Below are 22,388 nucleotides of genomic sequence, written 5' to 3'. Positions count from 1 at the left end.
CATATCGTTGACACGACTTATATAAAACCCCTTTACCTTTTCAAGCTCTCCTCTTCTGATTAATTTTCTCATTCCAGATACTTTTGTTCTTAATAGTCCTTTTCTTTTCTAACAGCTGCCAGGTAATTGATTTGGTAGTTTTATTTGTGAACATCCTTATTTTTTTTTCCCTCTGAAAACCTCCCCGCTCCTTAATACCCACTCGGGTGTGTCTGTCCTCACGAGCTGCGTAGGAATTGACATTGGTTTGAACAACCATGAGCTGGCGGGACCCTGGTTACTATAAACTCAGTCATTCAGATTCTTGGGAAGTTTTCTGTCCCCCTGAAAAAATAATTCTTAAAGAAACTGTGAATGTCCTTCCTTGCATGTTTACACAACACAGCTGCACAGTCACAGGCATTTTTTTTAAAAAAGATTTTATTTATTTATTTGACAGAGAGAGAAATCACAAGTAGGCAGAGAGAGAGGGGGAAGCGGGCTCCCTGCTGAGCAGAGAGCCCAATGCGGGACTTGATCCCAGGACCCTGAGACCATGACCTGAGCCGAAGGCAGAGGCTTTAGCCCGCTGAGCCACGCAGGCGCCCCACAGTCACAGGCCTGTGATGACTCTTATATACAGATACAGAAGGTCTGTTTCTTGGCAGATTCATCAGAGGGAGATTGTAGAAAACAGTGACGTTTCCTGGATTAAAAGAAAACCCGATTTTCCCAACCTTGTACTTCGGTAAGAAGTGTATAATCTTTTCCCCCCGCTGTATTTCTAGGTTGAACTGCTTGAAGCAGCTCTGGATCATAACACCATCGTCTGTTTAAACACTGGCTCAGGGAAGACGTTTATCGCAGTACTACTCACTAAAGAGCTGTCCTATCAGATCAGGGGAGACTTCAACAGAAATGGAAAAAGGACGGTGTTCTTGGTCAACTCTGGTAATAAAAAAATTATTTTATGAAATTGCGTGGAGGAAATTGCATGAGAGTTTATGGTGAAGACCATTTTCTCTGTGGGCATTCAGTTAGATTATTGAAAATATAGAGAGTTCGAGAAATAATGTCTTTGTTGAAATTGTGGTAGCAGAGACATCATTTTGACTTTTTTTTTAACTTTGTAGCAGGCCTCTTTTTAAAGTGTTAGCATTTTATTCTATGGGGGTTAGACTTCAGCTTTTTCCTTAAATGTAATTGCATTATTTTTTTTTAAAGATTTTTTTTTAAAATTTTTATTTATTTGACAGACAGAAATCACAGGTAGGCAGAGAGGCAGGCAGAGAGAGAGGGGGAAGGCAGGCTCCCTGCTGAGCAGAGAGCCCGATGCGGGGCTTGATCCCAGGACCCTGGGATCATGACCTGAGCCAAAGGCAGAGGCTTTAACCCACTGAGCCACCCAGGCGCCCCATTAAATGTAATTGCATTTAATTCTGATTCTTCATTTTTTGCTTGAGTGTCTTTTTGGAACATCATCACATCTAAGCCTTGACAGTTATTTTTGCTCTCGATGTTTTAGCTTTGCAGAGTATGTCAAAGTGTGCTTGATTATGAGATCAGTAACTTTTGGATTTATTACTTTGCTATGCCAGTTACAGAAGGGAAGTTGGATGCTTCTTAAGAGTTAGATATTCAGTAAGACCTTATGATACTGGTTTGTATGGGTTTGTGATTATGTATTAAGAGTATCAGTGTGAACCCAAGCTGCTCGTAGGACATGAGTATTACCCTGCTGCTGCTCTCCTTTTTTTTTTTTTTAAAGATTGTTTCGGTGTGTGATGTTCTCATGTACTTTAAACATATAGTTCTTAGTGAAATACATTTCTATTTCTTAGTGAAATGATCCGATTTTACTGAAGAAAACAGGAGGGGTAGATCTGGAGTAGTTACCATTCTAGCCTAGAAGTTACATTCCTGGTTTGGGGAAAATCAGCCATAAATAAGGAAGCTGATAAAAGGTTCTCTGAAAGGAATGACAGAGGGTGGGGTCTTGAATCTAGATCTAGTCAGTGCATTCTGGAGGATGAACTTGGAAACAGGATTTTAAATTGGCTCTCTGAAAAATTGGGGGTTAGCTGTGATATATAGTAATAAAGATTTCCTTAGCTGTCTTAATCATTGGTAGTCTGGAGAGCCTCCTAGATACGATTTTTCATATTTACATGAAATATTATATTTGTCATCAGCAAACCAGGTTGCTCAACAAGTGTCGGCTGTCAGAACGCATTCAGATCTCAAGGTTGGGGAATACTCAAACCTAGAAGTAAACGCATCTTGGACAAAAGAGAAATGGAACCAAGAGTTTGCTAAGCACCAGGTAAGACTCCTAGAGAAATTTCACTTTTTAGATCCCTGCAGATCCTTGGCTTTGTTTGTGAGAGTCACCTGTAACTTCGAAAGCTCTACTTTCATGTACTGCCCTGTACTTTGTCAGCCTAAAATCTAGCCCTTACATCCTCTTTGTCTTACTTCATAGAAGAGAATCAGCTCTATACTGTGATTTACTTGTTTGAAAAAATGCAATTTCTGGTGACCTATTTCCCACTTGTAGATAACCTGCTTTTCAGAAAGTTTATGCTTGAGTTGAAGGTCTTGAAACTGGAGGCATTTCTTGGTTGAGATCTCTGGGTCTTTGAGAGACTTCTCTCAGTGACCCGTTTCTGTGGAGGCAGCATGAGTTGAGCTACTCTTGGGTGTCGGTGGGCGACGTGGTTAAGAGGGGCTTCCTCACCAGCCGGGAGCTGTCCACAAGGATGAGCGTGTCTCACCTGTGGGTCTGAGTCCTCATCGATAAAATGGTTAAATGTCTGCATGGTGATGAGTGACGACGACACTATAAAAGAATACTGAGTCTGCACCTTCATCCAGAAAATCTTCTCCGTTTAATGGGAAAAAAGAGGAAAACATGGTGAATTGTTTTGGGAGTTGATTAAACTGATAGGTCTTATCAGTCAAAATATGGCTGTCGGACCCTGAAAACCTGAAGCAGACTTAGTTAGAGTTATCGCTGACAACATGGTCTCTGTTATCAAGGATTTTTTTTCTCATAATCTCTTCCTGTATTTTCAAAATTCTGCTTCTTGACTCCAAAGTGTAAGCCTCCATACATTTAGATTTTGTTTTGACTAATGAATTTCCTGATTCTCACCCACAATATAATGTTTCTGGAATCTGATTTCGTCTAAGTGTATCCAGGCAGGTGACGGGCACACTTTTATGCGGATGCCATTTTCTTTTAGGTTCTCGTTATGACTTGCTCTGTCGCCTTGAATGTTTTGAAAAATGGTTACTTATCGCTGTCAGACATTAACCTTTTGGTGTTTGATGAGTGTCATCTTGCAATTCTAGACCACCCCTACCGAGAAATTATGAAGGTAAAATTTTAGTTTTTATCAGTCTTAATTCAAGTCAAATTACTGAGCTTAAGGAGTGTTTTTGTATATCAAAAGCTGTAATGTTAGTTACCAGATTGGGGACCTTGGTTCCATATATGAATGAATGAATATTAAATTAATTTTTACTTAAGTCTATGATAATGAAATATCATAAGTAACCTACAATAAATCTAAATCTAGAATAAAATTTTTGAAACGATACAAATAAAGTACATGATCTGTGATAAATTAATGATCTAATCTCTCATAGCATATTTAAATGAGCCTTTTTGACAAGCAGGTCTTTTAAACAAGCTACAGTAACTCCATAAGTCTTATTTTTAGTATCCGTCCATCTTCTCGACCTGTGTTAACACAGCAGTGTCTCTTGTTCCGGCCTTGCAGAATGAATTACTGACCGTCAGTATCTTTTGTTGTGTTAGCTCTGTGAAAATTGTCCGTCGTGTCCTCGTATTTTGGGACTGACTGCTTCCATTTTAAATGGGAAATGCGATCCTGAGGAATTGGAAGAAAAGATTCAGAAACTGGAGAAAATTCTGAAGAGTAATGCTGAAACCGCAACTGACCTGGTGGTCTTGGACAGGTAGGCACTGGGCCTCTGCGGCCTTCCCGTGGCCAGCACCGAGCTCGGCCCTCGTCCCTCCTGTAGGCTCTCCTGGCCGGCGCCCGTTCAGGTGAACGGAGCGAGCGAGTTGGAGAGTTCTGTCGGGACGGTTGCCCACAAGGGCAAGGATCTAACCTTGTGTTCACAGAGACCAGTGGATGGAGGGGTTTCTTCACTCTGAGAGAAGGTTGTAGAAGCGTGGGCCCCGACTGTTTGTGGACATAGATGAGGACCCGGAACTCAGACAGGAAATTGGTGTTCTTTCCTGTCCATTTGTGCTTGGCTGTTCCCACCTAAGCGTCCCACGGGATCCTTTGAAAGAGCACCCCTTTACTGGCAGAATTCAGTATTTTACAATAGGTTTTAAAATGATTGGAAACACCCTGTAGTGTGGAAAATGGGTGTGTCTGAGAAAGCTGTGTGTGCTTTCCAGGTTTGTGTCTTTGAGAAGGTGGCTGTTTCGAGTTTCAGTAGAATGTGCACACATGCGCACATTGACTTGAGTTGGTGGAAGGGAGCCTAAAGAAGTTTGGTTTTTAAATCAATATAATTCAGTTCATAGTCAAGTGTCCTTATTAGATACGGTCTTCAGCAGGGCTAAAGATGATCAGGTGGTGGCTCTTAGAACAGTTACAACTAGAGGACCTGATTTCAGAGGATGTGGACTTCAGTCAGTCGGGCTTTGAAGCTTTGAAGCCGCTACCTGGAGGCCACTAACCGAAGCCACTGAGGGGGCATCCTGTGGTCTCCCAGACCCTGGAAGATGGCGCGGACAGTGGTTTCAGGGGATTCTTTGATGATCAGTCTCATTAAAAATGGTGATGTGCCTGCCATTTAATAGAAGCTTGGGGAAAGTTCTCTTTGTAGAATGAGATGAAAAGGAAGGTTTCAGATTCATGGAACTTAAGGATTCAAATGCCATAGGACGTACAAATCTCAGCACGTTTTGGACATGTTGTTTTTGACTTCTTGAGCCTGAATGATCTGAGGTGGAGGTAAAAGGCTTTACTTCTGCTTTTATCTGCCCTGATTTAGATTGGTGGGCTTGTACACTTGAAGTTTTCAGAAGTAGATGTGTTAGAGCGTTTAAGTAAAACTGTTAAGTGATCTGTTAAATCTGATACTTCCTAGTTTTCTAAGCGTGACTCTCTGGTTAAGTATAAATGCTGGTTGAAAATAATGAGAACTGTAGTAGTTAAGTATGTCTTTATTAATCATTATTAGTGCTTTTAGAATACTATGTGCTGTCCTGGTTGTCATATTTTATGAAAGGCATAAGCGATCCAAGGATGATACCATAACTGGTTGAAAATTAGGTGAGCTTTCCTTACGAGGATACCTTAAAAACACATTAAAACAAAACTGACATTTGCAAATGCCAAAAATATCAAATAGTACGGAAGTGGATAGATTAAATGATACCAGCCTTCCCTCTGGGATCTGCCCCCTCATCCCTGTTTCTGCTTCCAAGAAGTAATCATTGTGTTGTTTGAGTTTCTTGATGCCCAAGAAGGCAGAAGTTGAAAGTAAATCTAAAAACCAAAACAGAAACCCTGAGAGAATAAGGTAATGACAAGATCCACAAAAGTCTCTGAATGTCAGGCTTAGGAGTCGTTCCTTGAGCCCTTCCAAGTGAGCACAGGTGCAGATAAAAGTGAGTACCCCATTAGGAAGACCTCTGCGAGCCTGCCCGTGATCGTAAGGCGTAGACATGCTGTCATAATGGATCGTCGTGCTATAGTGAGTTTCTGGTGCCAGCGACAACTTCTGTTTCCCCTGTTAAAGATACACTTCTCAACCGTGTGAGATCGTGGTAGACTGTGGGCCATTTACGGACAGGAGTGGCCTCTACGGCAGACTGCTGGTGGAGCTAGAGGAAGCACTTAACTTTATCAACGACTGTAACGTATCTGTGCATTCGAAGGAAAGAGATTCTACTTTAATTTCTAAACAGGTAAGAATGTACAAGTAAGTAGAGAAAGCAAAATAAAAGGCTTTTGTTTATTTTCTTTTCTTTTGTAAGTTTATTTATTTGACAGAGAGAGACACAGCAAGAGAGGGAACACAAGCAGGGGGAGTGGGAGAGGGGGAAGCAGGCTCCCCGCTGAGCAGGGAGCTCTATGCGGGGCTCAATCCCAGGACCCCGGGATCACGACCCGAACTGAAGGCAGACGCTTAACGACTGAGCCACCCAGGCGCCCCTCTGTTTCTTTTTAATATTGAAATGAAAACATGTTTCTGATGAGGCTATTAAGTATGTTTTACTTTAAGGCTTTATCTTCTTATCTCTTTGAACATTTCTCATTACAAAGCATATTGGGTTGAGTTTATGGTTATCTAACAGATAATTAAATATAGACCTCCCTGACTTACGGGATGGATTGGGGTTCATGTCCTGAGTCGGTCCCTGCTGAGCACTCGGACTGAGCGAATATGCCGTCTGTACCTGGGGAGGAGTCTGTCCTTCCTGAGTGGCCCGGCTTCGGGAGGAGGTCCCTTACATCAGTGGTCCTCAGAGTGTGGCCTCCAATGCAGCCGTGTCCCCGTTCCCCCTGGAACTTGTTTGAAAAGCAGATTGGGGTCCCATCCTTCACCTGCTAGAGCCCTGGTGGAGGGGTGCAGCTTTCTGAGAGTCGACAAGTACTCCCGTTACCCCGATGCGCTAGAATTTGAGACCCACCGTCCGAGGACGTTGCAGCCATTTGTGAACAAGACTTGAATCGGAGTCTCTGCTTCTTTCCTGCTGGTTTGCTCTGGAGGAGCAACGCCTAGACTCTTCTCAATCCTTGATTTCTCATGAAGTTTGTGATGCACCCGGTTTGTCTTTTACTTGCCTGTGGAGCTGACGGTTCCTCGGTTACAGCCTGGCTGTGGATTTACGTTCTGCTCGGAGCTAGACTTGTAAGATGTAGCGCGCCACGTGTAAGGTGCAAGGATACCTACAGTAAAATACAGTGATACCTAAATGAGATCACTTCTTTGATACCTAAAATAAAATTGCTCTGCTACATAATTCCTTGCATATTTACCTGGAAGTAAATGACTCATTTCTACTTGTAACTAATGACAGACCTGAAATTAAATTTTATTAACCTTATACAGTTGCATCTTTTATTTTCTATTATTATTTTTTCTGGGGAAAACAAAAGGATAGTTCTGGACATACACACACACACACACGTACATATACATACATATACAGGTATGCATGCATATATATATGAAAAAGTAGAGATTGAAAAGACCACTGGCTATTACCCGCCCCTGAACTTGAGGAATTGACCTCAGTGTTTATGCTAGCGGGGAACATTTATTTTGAAGGTGCAGATGGAAGACAGTTTAAATCCCAGTTACAACTCGTATGAAAATGCTACCTGATTACTGTTTAGCATTTGGCTCTTTCCTTTTTTTGTAGATCCTCTCAGACTGTCGTGCAGTACTGGTGGTTCTGGGCCCCTGGTGTGCAGATAAAGTCGCTGGAATGATGGTAAGAGAATTGCAGAAATACATCAAGCACGAGCAAGAGGAGCTGCACAGGAAATTTCTCTTGTTTACAGACACCTTCCTGAGGAAAATACACGCTCTGTGTGAAGAGCACTTCTCTCCTGCCTCCCTTGACCTGAAATTTGTGACTCCTAAAGTAATAAAACTCCTTGAAATCTTACGCAAATACAAACCGTACGAGCGGCAGCAGTTTGAGAGTGTTGAGTGGTACAATAATCGGAACCAGGATAATTATGTGTCTTGGAGTGATTCTGAGGATGATGACGAGGATGAAGAAATCGAAGAAAAGGAAAAGCCGGAGACAAATTTTCCTTCTCCGTTTACCAATATTTTATGCGGAATCATTTTTGTGGAAAGAAGATACACAGCTGTTGTCTTAAACAGGTAAATCTCTTAAGATTAATGGATATCCTTTCGCCTAGTAGCATAGGGCAGTGTTTGGTTCTGGGAAGTGCTGTGCCGTAATAATAGCTTTGAACCTGGCAGAAGGCTTAGGTGAGCGTCCTCCGTTCGGCACCGCTGTAATTCACCGTCGCTTTGTGCGGGAATCTTCAGGGAGGACGTTTGTGGGACTGGAGCTTTCCCAAAAGGCTAGATTTGACGGGACCTGGGATTTATTTTTTTTCCTTAAAGGTGGATAATCTATTCTAATCCATTTAAAATAGAGAGTAAGTGTAGAAAAATGAAGTTATATTAAGGGAAAGCAATTTTTGTTTTGTTTTGCTTTTTTATTTTGATTCAATTCATATGCGGTTCATCTGTGACTGGGTGTTAGGCATTGCGTTGAGCCATTTCACACCAAGCTTTCTCCTTCAGGTAATCTTAGGATACATTTTACGTAAAAATTATTGTGGCTTTCTTTGTTGTTGTTAACTTTTTTATCTTAACCAATATTGATTCAGGTTTTGCAAGTCTGAAGTGGAAAAAGTTCAGAACAGTTGGGTTTGCGTTTTGGGTTGGTTCATAGACTATATATTAAAATTTTCTGAATCAGAAGAAAATAAGAAGGTTAGGGAAGTATTCAGAGAATATTGGCAAAAGAGGACAGTTCCTCCCAAGTTAGGCTGTGGATTCCCATGTCCACCTGCTTCTTCAATAGAAGTTGATTTTTCCAGAACACAGATCCGGCCAAAGAGCTGTACTCCAGATTTGTGTCACATGGTCAGGGAATGCATGGTTCTTCTGGTATGTGTACAGATGCTGTGGTATATAAGGCCACAAAGGGTCCTCAGTTTGTACTTCAGACAATGATCTGTTTCTCTGTGAGATCCATTAATTGGCCAGAGTTGATCTCTAAGCGCCAGTTGTGCACAGAGTGATCTCTGAGGAGAAATTCAGCTTTGGTTCCTGTGGTAATTTGGGATTTTTTTTTTTTTTTTTTTTTTTTTTCTTTTCCTAAACTGCTTCTGACTGTTTGGGGGCTTTGAAAACTTACTGGAGTAATGAGAAATTGGACTCTGGGGTAGTCATCTGGCAGTTTTTAGTCTGGTAATTTTCATAGTCATTGGGCCTGATCCCTATGATGAATACAAAGTAAAATGACTTTAGGTAGTGAATTACATTGGAATCAGAAGTTTAAGGTTGGAAAGGGACTCATTGACTATCTAATCCAGCCCACTTATTTTTATAAAAAAAAGAGAAAGGGCCTCAGGAGGAAAAGTGATTTGCTCTGAGTTAAATTGCTAGGGAGTGGCAGAGACAATTCTAGAATCCTGATATCCTACATCCTAGTTTCCAGGTCCTTCTGCAGTCATAGTGCCCCTGGGCGTCAGAGAACACTAAAAATCCGTGTGGAAGACGGCCAGGAGACAGACCAGGGAGACCCTGACCGTCAGGATTATTTCTTAGAATGGGGGAAAAGGCATTTCAGGAGTCAGAGAAGTTTAATATCAGCACAGTTCCCAGCCTCGTTATAGACATGCTCCCTGCCCCCATACAGAATGGTTTAAGAATCAAATACATCTTATGGTGCTTAGAAAGAAAAAATGGTGTATTAACTTCTTTTCCCTCTTCTCTACATGCATTCTTAAGTGTAGAGATGTGCCGGTTTTCATGGCACGAATATTAGTCTGAAAATCTTTATCAAAAATCAATCAGTTATTTCCTGTTGACTTTGAGGATCAGATTAATTGTGATCAACTTTCATAAAATGGGGCTGGAATTTAGTGTTGGATGATGAATCAAGAGCGGTTTGAGGGTTGACTTTATGGGCAGCTAATTAAATATACAATAGAAGTCTTGTTCCAGTAGGCTTTTTAATAAGCTTAGAAAAACTTCCTGAAATCCAGAGTCTTTCCTTCCATCAGTTTAATAGGAGGAAAAACCCTTAGTGAACAGTTTCATGGGAATCTGAGCTATTGTGATACATGGGCAGTTTTGTCCTCTCCTAATTAAAAAAATAAATCATAGCTACTTCTGTAAATAATGTAGCTATGTGTACAGTCTTATGTTTATAGTGTTCCCTTTTGCCTTATGTATGTAGGGCTTTATGGTTTATAACTTACCTTTAGATACCTTTTTAAGTCTTAAACAACACTCCATGAGGGAGGAAGGCACATGTTTTCACTCTGTTATAGACGCGGAAGCCAAGACTCAGTTTGTGACCCACCCCAAATCACACAGATATCAAGAAGCAGAAAAGGGTTTTTGGTCTCCCAAGTCTGGTGCTCTTTTCACTGTGTGTGTGCGACAAGCCTGGGTTCAGCACCTCTGTCTACACGTCCTCCTCTATTTGCCTCCTAACTTTGTTTACAGAAAAGTTGCAGAGAGAGCAGAGAGCTCCACCATCTACCTTGTGGGGCTTCCTCCACCTGTTGTTAACATCGTGTGTCCCTCCGTTACAACCAGGAGACTGACTTCAGTGTGTCCCTGTTAACCAGACTTCCGGTTGTATTTACATGTATCCGTTTTCCCCTTACTGTCGTCCTCTTAATCCCGGGTGTCCTGTTGCGTCTCATGGTTGCGTGTCTTTGATCTCCTCTGGTCTTCTGTGTTTTCCGGTTTTCCTTGGCTTTGATGCCCTCCACGGTTCAGAGGCGTACTGGTCAGGTATTCTGTAGAACGGCTCTCCGTTTGGACTTGTCTGATGTTTTTCTCAGGATTAAAACAGGGTTTTAGGATGGAAGAACACCTCAGGGAGGAAGTGCCTTTCTCGTCACATTCCGTCCAGGGGCCTCATGGTCTGGACATGAGACGTCACTGCTTGTGGGAAACTTCATCACATGGTGTTTGCCAGCCTTCTCCACTGGGACGTTGTTACTGTGTCATTCCTCACTTTCTTCTCTGGAAGCAGGTCGCCAAGTGTAGCGCGTCCCGGGAGGGAGGGCTTGAATGCCATTCCTGGAGGGAGGGGTATTTATGTTATCATTGGAGTTCTCCTGCAAGGACAGCTGCCTCTTTGATCTCATTTATTGATATTTATTGACTTACATTTGCTTATTTTACACTTGGGTTATAATCTGGTAGTAGGTGATTTATTTTGTTCACATTGTTCCACTCTGGGCCATGGGGCTGGCGGGGGGGGTGCTCTTTGAGGTTAGCTCTGTGTCCCTTGGGCCCTCATCCTGGATTTTTTTTTCTTTTTCTTTTGGAGCATTTCCTGACTTTCTAGCCCTACTAGATGCTCCAGGCTCTTGTATTTTTGTTGCTCCAGCTGTAGAATCAGCCATTTCTCTAAGGAGCCCTTGTTCCTTTCATGTCAACCCTCTTTTTAAAATGTCTATTTTGTGAAAGTTTTTTTTTTTTTAACTTCTCAGGGTCTTCATTTGTAAAATAGTGATAGTCTCTGTCTCTTCACAACAAAATGGCTGTTTTATCACCGGATTCAGTAGGTGCTGTTTTCCTCCGGGCTTTATGCACACATTCGGGGCATATGGGATCCGTGTACGGTAACTATCAGTGATAGTTTTTCTGGCGAGATCACAGAGGAATTACATTTGATTTTCTCACGTTGATAAGGAAGTACAAGGAGTAAGGATACTATTAAAAGCTGTTGTTGATAATGTGTTTAGTACCTGGCAGACATTTCAAATGATGTGTTTGTTTCTTTGAATTTGTTTCCCCTTGTGATTGTCTGTGTAAACTTACATTTAGTCAAATTCCGGTTCCCCGTGGTACATCTCCTAGTTCCGCGTCCGTATCTGCTGTGTCCGGCGTAGCTGGGGAGGCCGTGTGCGCACTGCGCGATCTGGGCCCTGCCGCCAGCTGAGCACGCGAGCTACAGAGATGGAGGGTGAATATCCAGACACTCTTACTTTGGACAGCAGGCTCTGTCTCCTGAATAGAATACGATTGAATCTTGCATTTGAATGCTTTTTGGTTTCATTTTCTTCGTAGATTTTCGTGGAATTTTAGAAAAATGCTGGTCTCTGATGGATTTGAAATTAGAGAAATAAAAAAAAAAGTGGTTCCTAGCTGCTGATAGTTTCAGAAGCCTTGTGCACAGGAGATCAGCCGGGTTTGTCAAATTGCTTGCTGGTGGAGTAGCTCACATAAACTCAGTGTCAAAGTCAAAAGAAACAAGTAAGGCTTTGTCCTATCAGTTCAGGGTCCCGTGAAATCTATAAGCAGTTTGTGTTACTCACTTGTAAGCCCCAGGACACTGTAGACCTTGTTGTTTCTCTGGAAGCCTATGGCTTTGTCTGAGGACTGTGGTTAGACATCGCTTAATTTATCAGAAAAAGACATTTTTTTCTCTAAACATCACCAGCATGGGTATATAGCATTTAATTACTGCTTACAAAAGATTTGGTTTGTTAATGTGCATATTGTCTCTTCTCTGCAGTTTTGATGTGAGTTTCATTAAGGGGAAATGCATTTACTCTTAGTGCTTCTGCTTCTTACTTAATTGAAATCTGCTAGACTGATCATTTTGGCAAAGTAAAACACGTTCTTTGCCTAATTGAACTAATTAATTTGCCTAATGCTTGCCATGAAATGCATTTTTTTAAGCCTCTGTTACATTCACATTGATGCTTATTTACAAAAACTAACATTTGGAAGTACATATTTCTAAGATAATTTCATAATTTAGACTTTGGGGCATGTGATTTTTTTTTTTTTTTGCATGTAACATTGCTTTCTGCTACTGACATCATGTTTTATTTTAATAACTAAACAAACTTGGAACATATTAAGAAAGTTCCTGATTCTGAACATTCTGAACTAATCTAGACATGCAAGTGTTTGGCTGATTTGGAGGCAGGAAGATATTCTAGATGGCCACTCAAGGTTTTTTCCAACTCTTTGATATTAGTCTGTTTCATGTATTTAAAAAAAAAAAAAAGAACAGTTTGACTTAAAAATGCAATTTTCTATTAGGAATTTATACTATGTGTATGACTTCAGAAGAACCATCTGGAATCACTTATGTCAGGTGTGGAACCATTTATCCTGTGTGCTGAGTTTTTGAATGTGGTTATTTCCAAAATAGCTGTAATGGCAACACTAACTGTTAACCTTCTGTCCCCGTGTAATGTGATCCCATCCTGTAGCTCTTTTCCATTTCTTAGCTAGAAGGCTAGCTTTAGGTTACTCGCGTTCTGGATTAATACAGAAGAACAGGCAGGAAGAGGGACGAACTGGGAAGCTTCTCTTTCATGACGGAATGGGATGGGGACTCTGGCATTGCTCTGGTCGGCGGCCTGGGGGCAGGAAAGCATTGGGAATGGAGGTGCTTCGCAGTAGACAGGCATTTCTTGCCCTGAGCTCTGCGTCCGGTGATAAAAAGGGCATCGGGGTAAGACTAAAAGAAATAACGGTGCTATTTTCCCCACACGGCAGGAGCTCTCTTCGTCCATGTAGCAGGGGAATGAGGTTTCCCTTGCTGTAGGGTCGCCCCTTGGCATTGGGTATTGGTACTCACACTGTATAAACTTGGCCGTGGAGACAAGGATGGCGACGGCCGCCCCAAGTTGTGTGTGTGTGGAGAGAAGTGCAGTGAGCTGCAGAGAAGTGTGTGGCTTTTTCATGATAGATCCTGGCTTGAAACCAAGGTATATGAGGAATCCATGTTTCTCTCTGCCTTGCTCTGTCCCCTACAGGGCCACGTTTCTAGTAAGTCGTCACGGCCAAATTAGACAGTTTGAAGTACTGTGACCATTTTGTTGGTCAGTATAAGTCAGCCCTCTCTCTGGGGTTGTGCGTGTTTGGTCCACAGATCCACACAGGGAAGAGTGGCGGTGCTCTCTGTTTAAGCTAGTTGGAAGAAAGCACCAAGACCGTTTCGTTAGGTATGTCAGCAAAACATACGTGTATTTCTATTTTCAGGGAGACCTTACAAACACAAGTTTAAATTTTTTTCCCTCAGCAATACTTAACTTCCAAATGTATATAATTTTCTTAGATTGATAAAGGAAGCTGGCAAACAAGATCCAGAGCTGGCTTACATCAGCAGCAATTTTATAACTGGACATGGCATTGGAAAGAATCAGCCTCGCAACAAACAGATGGAAGCCGAGTTCAGAAAACAGGAAGAGGTAACTTAAGTTGAAATAATTGTACAATAACAGTTTTCAGAGTATATATAAACTCTGCTCATTGGAACTCCCTTTCTTCATGGTTGCTTGGTATTTTTTTGTAATACAGAATATTTCTTATAGATAGACTGGCTGTCTCCTATGAGGTAGCTGTGTAATGATTCACATGTTCAGAATTAGAAGAGCGGTCTGGTAAATCAATTTTCTCTTAATTGCCATCAGCCATTTCATTCTCCTTTATTGGACTGTTGGCATTTCACAGAAAAGCAAAGCACGTGTAACCATAACTCCGGTTGACTCCATGTGAGTGAGCAACAAAACGATGTTTTTTTCCCCTAGAAAGTGTTTTGTTTTCTATTTAAAGTCCTGCCTTGGTTGAATACGTTAAAGATTCTGGCTTATTTTTTTTTTCATGCATTTTAAGATTTTAATATAGGAGACAGCATAGTAAAGATGTGAAACCTAATACAGTGTTCTGGCTGGCAAACAAAAACTTTTTATTTGAAGTTTGTTATTTAACTTAGAGGTAGAATAATTCACATTGAAGCTCATTTTGTGTGTCCTAGCTTTTTGATAATATTCCAAGTTTGGGGAGTCCAATAGCCCACCAGTGTGATAGATCTGTTTTAGAAGCCAACTTACTTTACTTATCCTGGATTGAGAAATGATGTTATTTTAGATTTAATATGAAAAAAAATGACCGCTTTACTTTTTAATCAGTAGTTCTGATTCTTTAAGTTGAAAAATGTCCCAAGATGCCAGAAAATAGGTAATGCCTTACTTGTAATTTTTAAGTTACACGCATTTTAGGGATTTTAGTGAAAGGGTTCTGACCTCTTTGGCGGTCAGAAGCTCTTGGCATAGTCTCACAGACATAAGACACTACCACAGAGGGTCAGAGTGTCAACAGGACTCCAGAAGTGGATTCATTTGGTCACTTTGTTGGTTAGATCTCCTGTGGCCCTTGAACAAGCCAACCTCTTCAACCCGAAGGCTTTCTGTGATTTGTATGTACTTCTGTATGGTAGAAAGTCACTTTGATTTTTCAAGTCCTATTCAGTTGAAAACTGTCATTAAATCAGAGAAGAGTCTCTTTGCCCATGTGTTCATGCATCTTGAGTTTTGTGTGGTGTCGTCATCTTCCTTAGCCTGGACCAAAAGATTTAGTGTACCCAGAGTATGTGTCAGAAATGACAGCCGTGGGGCGCCTGGGTGGCTCAGTCGGTTAGGCGTCTGCCTTCAGCTCAGGTCATGATTCCAGGGGCCTGGGATCAAGTCCGCCATCAGGCTCCCTGCTCAGCGGGAAGTCTGCTTCTTTCTCTGCTTGCCGCTGTCCCTGTTCATGCTCTCTATTTCTGACAGGTAAATAAATAAAATCTTAAAAAAAAACCTAACAGTTGTCACTTATTTTTACTATAGCGTTGCTTTGGAAATTTCTTAGAATTGCTTTTCTTGGTGGACTTTTTCCAGGTCCTTAGGAAATTTCGAGCACATGAGACCAACCTCCTCATTGCAACAAGTATTGTGGAAGAGGGTGTTGATATACCAAAGTGCAACTTGGTGGTTCGATTTGATTTGCCCACAGAGTATCGATCCTATGTTCAATCTAAAGGAAGAGCAAGGGCACCAATCTCCAATTATATAATGTTAGCGGATACAGACAAAATAAAAAGTTTTGAAGAAGACCTGAAAACATACAAAGCTATTGAAAAGGTAAGATCCGAAAGTCAATAGAATATCTCTGAGTTATTTTTTATGTGCCAGGAAATAGATAAAAACAGCTTTATCTATAGAGAGTAGTCTCAGCAGGGGTGTGCAGTGTGTACATTATGAGAAAGTCAAGTAATTCCAGAAAGTGTTTCAAAGCTCACAGTGAAAATGGTCGATGGATTATGGGGGAAGAGGCCTGAGAGTGTCCCGTTAGTGTGGACGGTGTAGTCAGTCGAGTGATGGAGTTGTGGAGTGACTGGAGCATGATGACAGCCCCCATCTGTGTGTATGTGTGTGCACACAGGTGTGCGTGTAGGTACAATACTGTGCAGACCGTGTGCGCATATAGCAAGTGTCTTCACGTGATTGAACCTGGGGGGACTACTTAGGGAGGGAGTTTCTGCATCGGGTGACTTTTGAGTATTGAAGTGTTTTTAGGAGAGAGAGCTGTTGTGTCAGGGAAGCTTTTTCTGTAGGTACAGAGGCAGACTCCTGACATAAGGCAAAGAGAATACTCATTCTCATCATAATATCTGTTTCTACAATATTCAGATCTTGAGAAACAAGTGTTCCAAGTCAGTTGACACTGGAGAGACTGACATTGAACCTGTTGTAGATGATGATGATGTGTTCCCACCATACGTGTTGAGGCCTGATGATGGTGGTCCACGAGTCACAATCAACACGGCTATTGGACACATCAATAGGTAGGATATGAAACCATTTGCATGGAAAACCTAGGAGTATTGCAGGATTTAAGTCTAAACCTGTGAGTATTACAGTGTTTACCTTTTGCGAATATTCACCAGTCTTTCTGTTTATGACTCGTACTATTTTGTTGAGAGAAAGAAAAGAAGTTGCTTTTTTCCATTCATTCTACTTTTTGATCAGAAGGCAAAAACAGTATTGTGCAGTGATAAATGTTTAGTTTTTGTGGACAAGGCTGACTTAACGAAGGCATGCTTAATTTCAATTAGATTTTACTTAATTTTCTAGTGCTTGCTAATTTTTTTGTTCTGAAATCTGTTGTTTTGTGCCATGAGTGTTAAGGGATGTTGAATTTTCCATTGGCTAGGATATAAGATTATGATAAATTAACTCGTTTAATTTATTAAAATGTTCTAATTTACTTTGTCCTGAATTGGTAATAAACATTTCCAAGAACTGAGAAAAGCAGATACATACCTAGATTATGTATCAGGATAAGTATTGTGTGGAGGCAAAATAAAGGAGCAACTGACATGAGATTTTCTATTTAACTTTTTACTTTGAAACAATTGCAAGCTTTAAAGTGCTGCAGGAATACTGCTGGGAGCTCCCATTTACCCCTGAACCTGAAGTTTGCCGGGAGCTCCCATTTACCCCTGAACCTGAAGTTTCATGCGAATGCCTTTTTGTGGTGGAAGGATCCAAGCCAGGATCAAGGGCTGTATGAGTTTTTCTCATCTCTCTAGTCTCCTTCAACCTGGAACCATTCTTGTCTTTCCCTGACCTGAATGACCTTGCATCTTTTAAAGATTATAGGCCAGTCATTTTGTAGTCTGTCTCTTGGTTTGGCTTTATCTGATATTTTCTGATAATTAGCCCCAGGGTGTGCCCTGGGGCCCGCATGTCACAAAAGTGATGCTTTGTTCTTCTCATCCTGTCCTCCCAGGTGCACTCGATGTCACTTGGAGCTCTTACTCGTGGGGGTGGCTCTGATCACTTAGGAAAGGCCTGCCAGCTTTCTCCGCTGTAAAGTTGCCTTTGCTCCATTCATAACCAGTGCATATTTCTTGGGGAGATAGTTTGAGACAGTATAAAATTTATTCCTCTTCCAAGTTTCACCCATTAGCTTAAGTATGCATTGATATTTCTCACCTGAGTTGATTATTGCTGTGGCGTCTGCAAAACGGTGATCTTCTAATTCTGTTATTCTTTGTTCGTTGGCATTCTGCTGAAACGAACAGCTTTCTCTTTTCTCCACTTAGTTATTCCCTTTGTTTTTTTAATCTAATAGGAGCTGAAGGAGTTCTGTTTTATTCAATGGGTTATAGTTTGGTTACTGTCTTTTATTATTTATTTTGATGTTAAAATGATCTCACATTTGGCCAGTGGGAGTCCCTTCAAACGAGTCTTTTTACGTCACCATTGTTCTTTATTACTTCCCTATTTTATGGTGTGCTAAGATTCTTAGCCTCAACTTCTATTTTCCCTGCCCACCCAATACTGGCTATTTCTCCAAAAGGTTCTGGTTTCTTTCAGTGGCAGCCGACTGGTGTTTAGAGACCAGAATCTGGGCGCTCAGCGCTGGGCATGCTTATTGCCCCTGGAGTGTTGCTGCTGCCCGGCTCCTTCGAGCTAGAAGCGACATTTGTGTGATTGTGTGTGTGTGTGTGTGTGTGTGCGTGCGTGCGCGCGCGTGTATTCATGTGCGCAGTTATTCTCTGTCTGACTACCTATGTGTTGTTCCCTTCACTTTTCCTGTCGCACCACAGGGTTCACTCTAGCTTTCCTCTCTTCCATCTTTATTTCTGACTTCTTCGGTAGTAAGGGATTGGACTCCCGTTGTCCTCAGAATTGTTACTTTTATGTCCAATCTCCCCGAATCCAGCCAGTGTCCTACTCTGCAGGGCTGCTACTGTGTTTGGGTGCCCTTACTGCACAGGCTGTGACCTTACGGGGGGGCTGCTCATTCCAGTGCCTTCCATGTACATGTCCTGCCCCCATCAATTACCTTCCTGTCCCAGCACCTTCCTTGCTCAGTCTCAGCACCCTTGGAGCTAGCTAGCTCCCTGCCCTGTAACACTCGCCTGCTGCTGCTGTGGGGGAGTGGTGGGCAGCGAGGGTGGTCTTCTTGTTCTGCTGCCTTCCGTTGTGTCAATACTGGGCTGTCCTTCCAGCCTCTTCTGACGCTTTCCTTGCACAGGCCCTGAGAGTTTGTGGTGCGTATCCGATATTAAGGAACAAAGACTAGCAGCCTGTTCTCTTTCAGTGGATTCTGAACAGTATTTTCTGTACTCTGTGGTTTCATTGGACATATATCTATTGAAATTCAAGTTGTAATTTTAATTAAAATTAAATAAAATTTAAAAATTAGTTTCCTAGCTGCCTCACCACATGTCAGGTGCTCAGTGGCTGGCCCGTTGGACAGTGTAGACACAGAACACCACTGCCGAGGATTCTGTTGGACAGCACTGTTCCATCTTATTCCACGTTCAGAGCGGTGGAGCCCAAGCTTCACGTATAAATGCCAATCCGGTAGCGGGGAAGAGGGACGTGCAAAATCAAACTTGAGGCTGTGAATGTCGATACAGAGTTTTTCCTCCGTTTCCCAGGTGTAGATTTAGCATCAGCATTTCTTTTTCTTCACAGATACTGTGCTAGATTACCAAGTGACCCGTTCACTCATCTAGCTCCTAAATGTAGAACCCGAGAGTTGCCTGATGGTACATTTTATTCAACTCTTTATCTGCCAATTAACTCACCTCTCCGAGCCTCCATTGTTGTAAGTTTAGAAAAAGAAATGATTGTGCTTTTCAAGTATGTCATTAATGGATTGTTTTTCAGCTTCTCTACGCCAGCGCAAGTTACAGGGAAATTTAGCTTTAAATCTGTTCTTAAGCATAGGTTTGTAAGTCTCTTGTGATCAGCGACATGTCCAGACCTTCAGTAGACTGTCCGAGTAGATAACCAGAAGTCCCCTCTAGGATCTTACCAATACCAACATTCAGCTGTGGCTTAGACACTTGAGGGACAGAATGTATTAGATATATTTGGGCTTCTCTAGCCGTTTTGTTGTTCACTCAAAAATCTGCCTTTGCGTGACTGCCATCCTTGGTCCCAGTACTGATTTCCAGATATCCCGAGGTGACTAATTTCTGTCGCACATGAAAATTTGTCAGTGCTGTTAACGTGTATGGTACAGCCATGTTTTGATATATCTTTGTTTTTTTTTTTTCTTATTTGTAGGTTAGTGAAAATAAGCTACATTAAAATCTTACTGAAATGTAAATACATTAAAATCGTCACATCTTCATTATAACTTATCTAGGTTTTACTGGGCAGGACTTTTAAAAATGGCTGTTTCAACTCTGGAGATTAGGATTTTGACAAACTTGCTGGCATTTTTCAAAATAAACCACTTTGCTCTCATAAAAAGTTTGGCTTTAAAGATTCTGGTTTCATAGAAGTTTTATGTGTTAATGATAGATGGCTACGCGCATGTACAGTGGAAATGTTGTTTGTTACTTTCAGGGTCCACCAATGAGCTGTATCCGATTGGCCGAAAGAGTTGTAGCTCTCATCTGCTGTGAAAAACTGCACAAAATTGGTAAGAGCGTTTGAAAAGCACACGCACATAAGAATAAAGTTGGAAACATTGTCAGACAAAAGCATGCCAAGGACTTGATCGTTCTCTGAGGATTTTGTAGCATTCTGACCTTGTCGCTCTCACTGGGCGGTGGTGAAGATGGGTGGATATCTGATGTCACCTGAAGGTCCTCTGATGGGCCGGCTTCCTGATGGCCATAGCTCGCTGCAGATGGCTGCGCTGTATTTGCTCCCCTTCCTGACCCCTTGTCAATACAGAGAAGTCTTCTTGTCACTGCTGAATCATGGACACTTGGGTTTCAGTGGGTCAGTCTCTCAAATTAGTTTGCAGATTCCTCTTTTTTTTTTTTTTTTTTTAATGGGAAGCCTCATTTTCCATAGACTTTGTGAAACAGTGGCTATGTGCTATTTTTGTTTCAGTATTATTGAACTAGTGTTGACACGCAATGTACATTGGCTCCAGGTGTCCCGCTCAGGGATTGCACGAGTCTCCATGGGCTGCTCTGCTCACCAGATGTGCAGCTCCCCCCACCCCGCCCCGCCTCCGTTGGCACAGAGTGCTGGCCCTGTACCCTACACTCCGCTCCCTGTGCTGTGCTGTGTGTAGATGCGATGTTTGCCTCTTAGAACTCGAGGCCTTGCTCACTGAATATATGAACGCCTAAGTAGACCGTCTGACACGTCACGTCCGATCAATTTGTGTCACGAAAAGTACAGATGCTTTAGATTTCGTTACCTTTCTAGTTGCTTTCTAATACTACTGCTCTGGATTCTTTCGTAGAGAGGCAACATCTGGATTGTTCATGTTCATTGTCTTTACATTTCTTAGGTGAACTGGATGACCATTTGATGCCAGTTGGGAAAGAAACTGTTAAATATGAGGAAGAGCTTGATTTACATGATGAAGAAGAGACCAGTGTTCCAGGAAGACCAGGTTCCACAAAACGAAGACAGTGCTACCCTAAAGCAGTTAGTATTGGTTAGAACCGAATACAAATCTAGCCTTTCTGACTTTTTATTTCCTGCCACATCAGATCGACATTCCTCTGCTTGCCTTCCCTGACCTTGTAATTTGGACCACTTGGGATCTCTGCTCACTTCCTCCCCTGACAGCTTCTCTCAGATCAGTCAGCCCCTCCTTCCCATCTGCGCTGTGGCCACATGCCCACTTAGGACATTGCTTTCGTTTTTCTTCTCAAAAGGAGTGTGGACTCATTTGTCAGATTCTACCCAGAATGAGTCTGTTTCTTTTAGAGATATTTTTTCTTTCATTCACTTTAGTGGTAAGATTTTTGCTTTACTTATGTTTGGGGCTGAGAAAGAAGGGGATTTGCAGGATAAAATAGGCACGTGAAAGGGTGCCCGCTCCACGTGTGGGGAGCCCGGCTAGGATGAGCGTGGTGACCGCGAGGGTTTGTCAGGAGCTAGGCTGTGGCCTGCTGCGTCTGCCTCCCTCTGTGGCTTCCTGGTGGGGTTCATACACTGTGACGTCCCAGAGTCGGACTTCTAGTTACAGCCATGCTGGATTGAAGGACTTATTTTAAAAATATCTGCTAGTATTTCTTCCCCATAAGAATTGCAAACAAAAGCAAAAATCTTAGCCTAAAAGTGTGGTTCTTTTGTTTTATTTTTGCAATTGCGTTGAGTTGCTACTTCTAAAAAAGTTTTCACTTGAGCATTTTCAAGATTCAGAATCACGTCATTCTTTTAAAAATGAAGAATGTGACCTGTTCCCTGAAATGCTTGTTTCCCAGCCTTCCCACTCTAACATTTACTCCAAAGACCACTGGACTTGTTTCATGTGGTGCACATCATCATTAATAATAAAGTGTTTTAATTACAAATACGGTCTGGATTCTCTGATATTCTGTCACTGTAACCGTTTCCTCGGCGGTGTTTCTGTGCCTTCTAACTACACATGCAACCCTTAACGTCCCTGAGCCTCAGAAACCGCACGACTCCCTTGCGTGGGGTTGTACGAGTATTAAAAGTTAAGAAACAGTCTCAGATTCATTAAATTATAGTTTACTCGTATAATTAGATAGCCATTAAAAATGATATAGATAGGGAAGATACTCTCTTTGTAGTAACTGGAGAGAAAGGTCAGGTGATGGCAGTCTTTATTGTGCCGTTCCGTAGGTAACAGAAAAACACTAGTGGATCTGTTTATCTGCATTTACACATAGGAAAAAGTTGGGAGGACGCTCAGTATATCAGAAGTTAATCAAGGTTATCTTTGTATAATCATGTAGGACTTTTAAATTTTGCATTTGTTTCTGATACTCTACAGTGTTAAGAGCCTAAAAATCCCAAGGAAGAAAAAGAATTCTCTAATCAAAAGAAATAATTCAAATGAATAATGTTTCTAAGACGAGACCCTGCGGGATTTGATTGTTTTATATA

The 22,388-nt window shown here is 41.8% G+C and overlaps 1 protein-coding gene across 1 annotated transcript in view; it reads left to right on the top strand.

The window, feature by feature from the left end:
• The window catches only part of LOC111148507 (dicer 1, ribonuclease III), a 68,278-nt gene that overhangs the window by 27,280 nt on the left and 18,610 nt on the right, over positions 1-22,388 (top strand). The window contains exons 5-16 of the mRNA XM_022505113.1: positions 768-930; positions 2,172-2,302; positions 3,225-3,359; positions 3,803-3,963; positions 5,770-5,938; positions 7,400-7,872; positions 13,832-13,964; positions 15,435-15,677; positions 16,227-16,381; positions 19,029-19,161; positions 19,911-19,986; positions 20,815-20,954. Of these exons, the coding sequence (XP_022360821.1) occupies positions 768-930; positions 2,172-2,302; positions 3,225-3,359; positions 3,803-3,963; positions 5,770-5,938; positions 7,400-7,872; positions 13,832-13,964; positions 15,435-15,677; positions 16,227-16,381; positions 19,029-19,161; positions 19,911-19,986; positions 20,815-20,954 (2,112 nt within the window). The remainder of the gene's footprint in view (positions 1-767; positions 931-2,171; positions 2,303-3,224; positions 3,360-3,802; positions 3,964-5,769; positions 5,939-7,399; positions 7,873-13,831; positions 13,965-15,434; positions 15,678-16,226; positions 16,382-19,028; positions 19,162-19,910; positions 19,987-20,814; positions 20,955-22,388) is intronic.

This window comes from Enhydra lutris, unplaced genomic scaffold, assembly GCF_002288905.1.
Source record: "Enhydra lutris kenyoni isolate GAN:26980312 unplaced genomic scaffold, ASM228890v2 scaffoldscaffold20, whole genome shotgun sequence".
NCBI classification, from domain to species: Eukaryota; Metazoa; Chordata; class Mammalia; order Carnivora; family Mustelidae; genus Enhydra; species Enhydra lutris.
The sequence above is the reverse complement of the archived record's forward strand: the minus strand, read 5'-3'. Positions and strand labels throughout refer to the sequence as shown.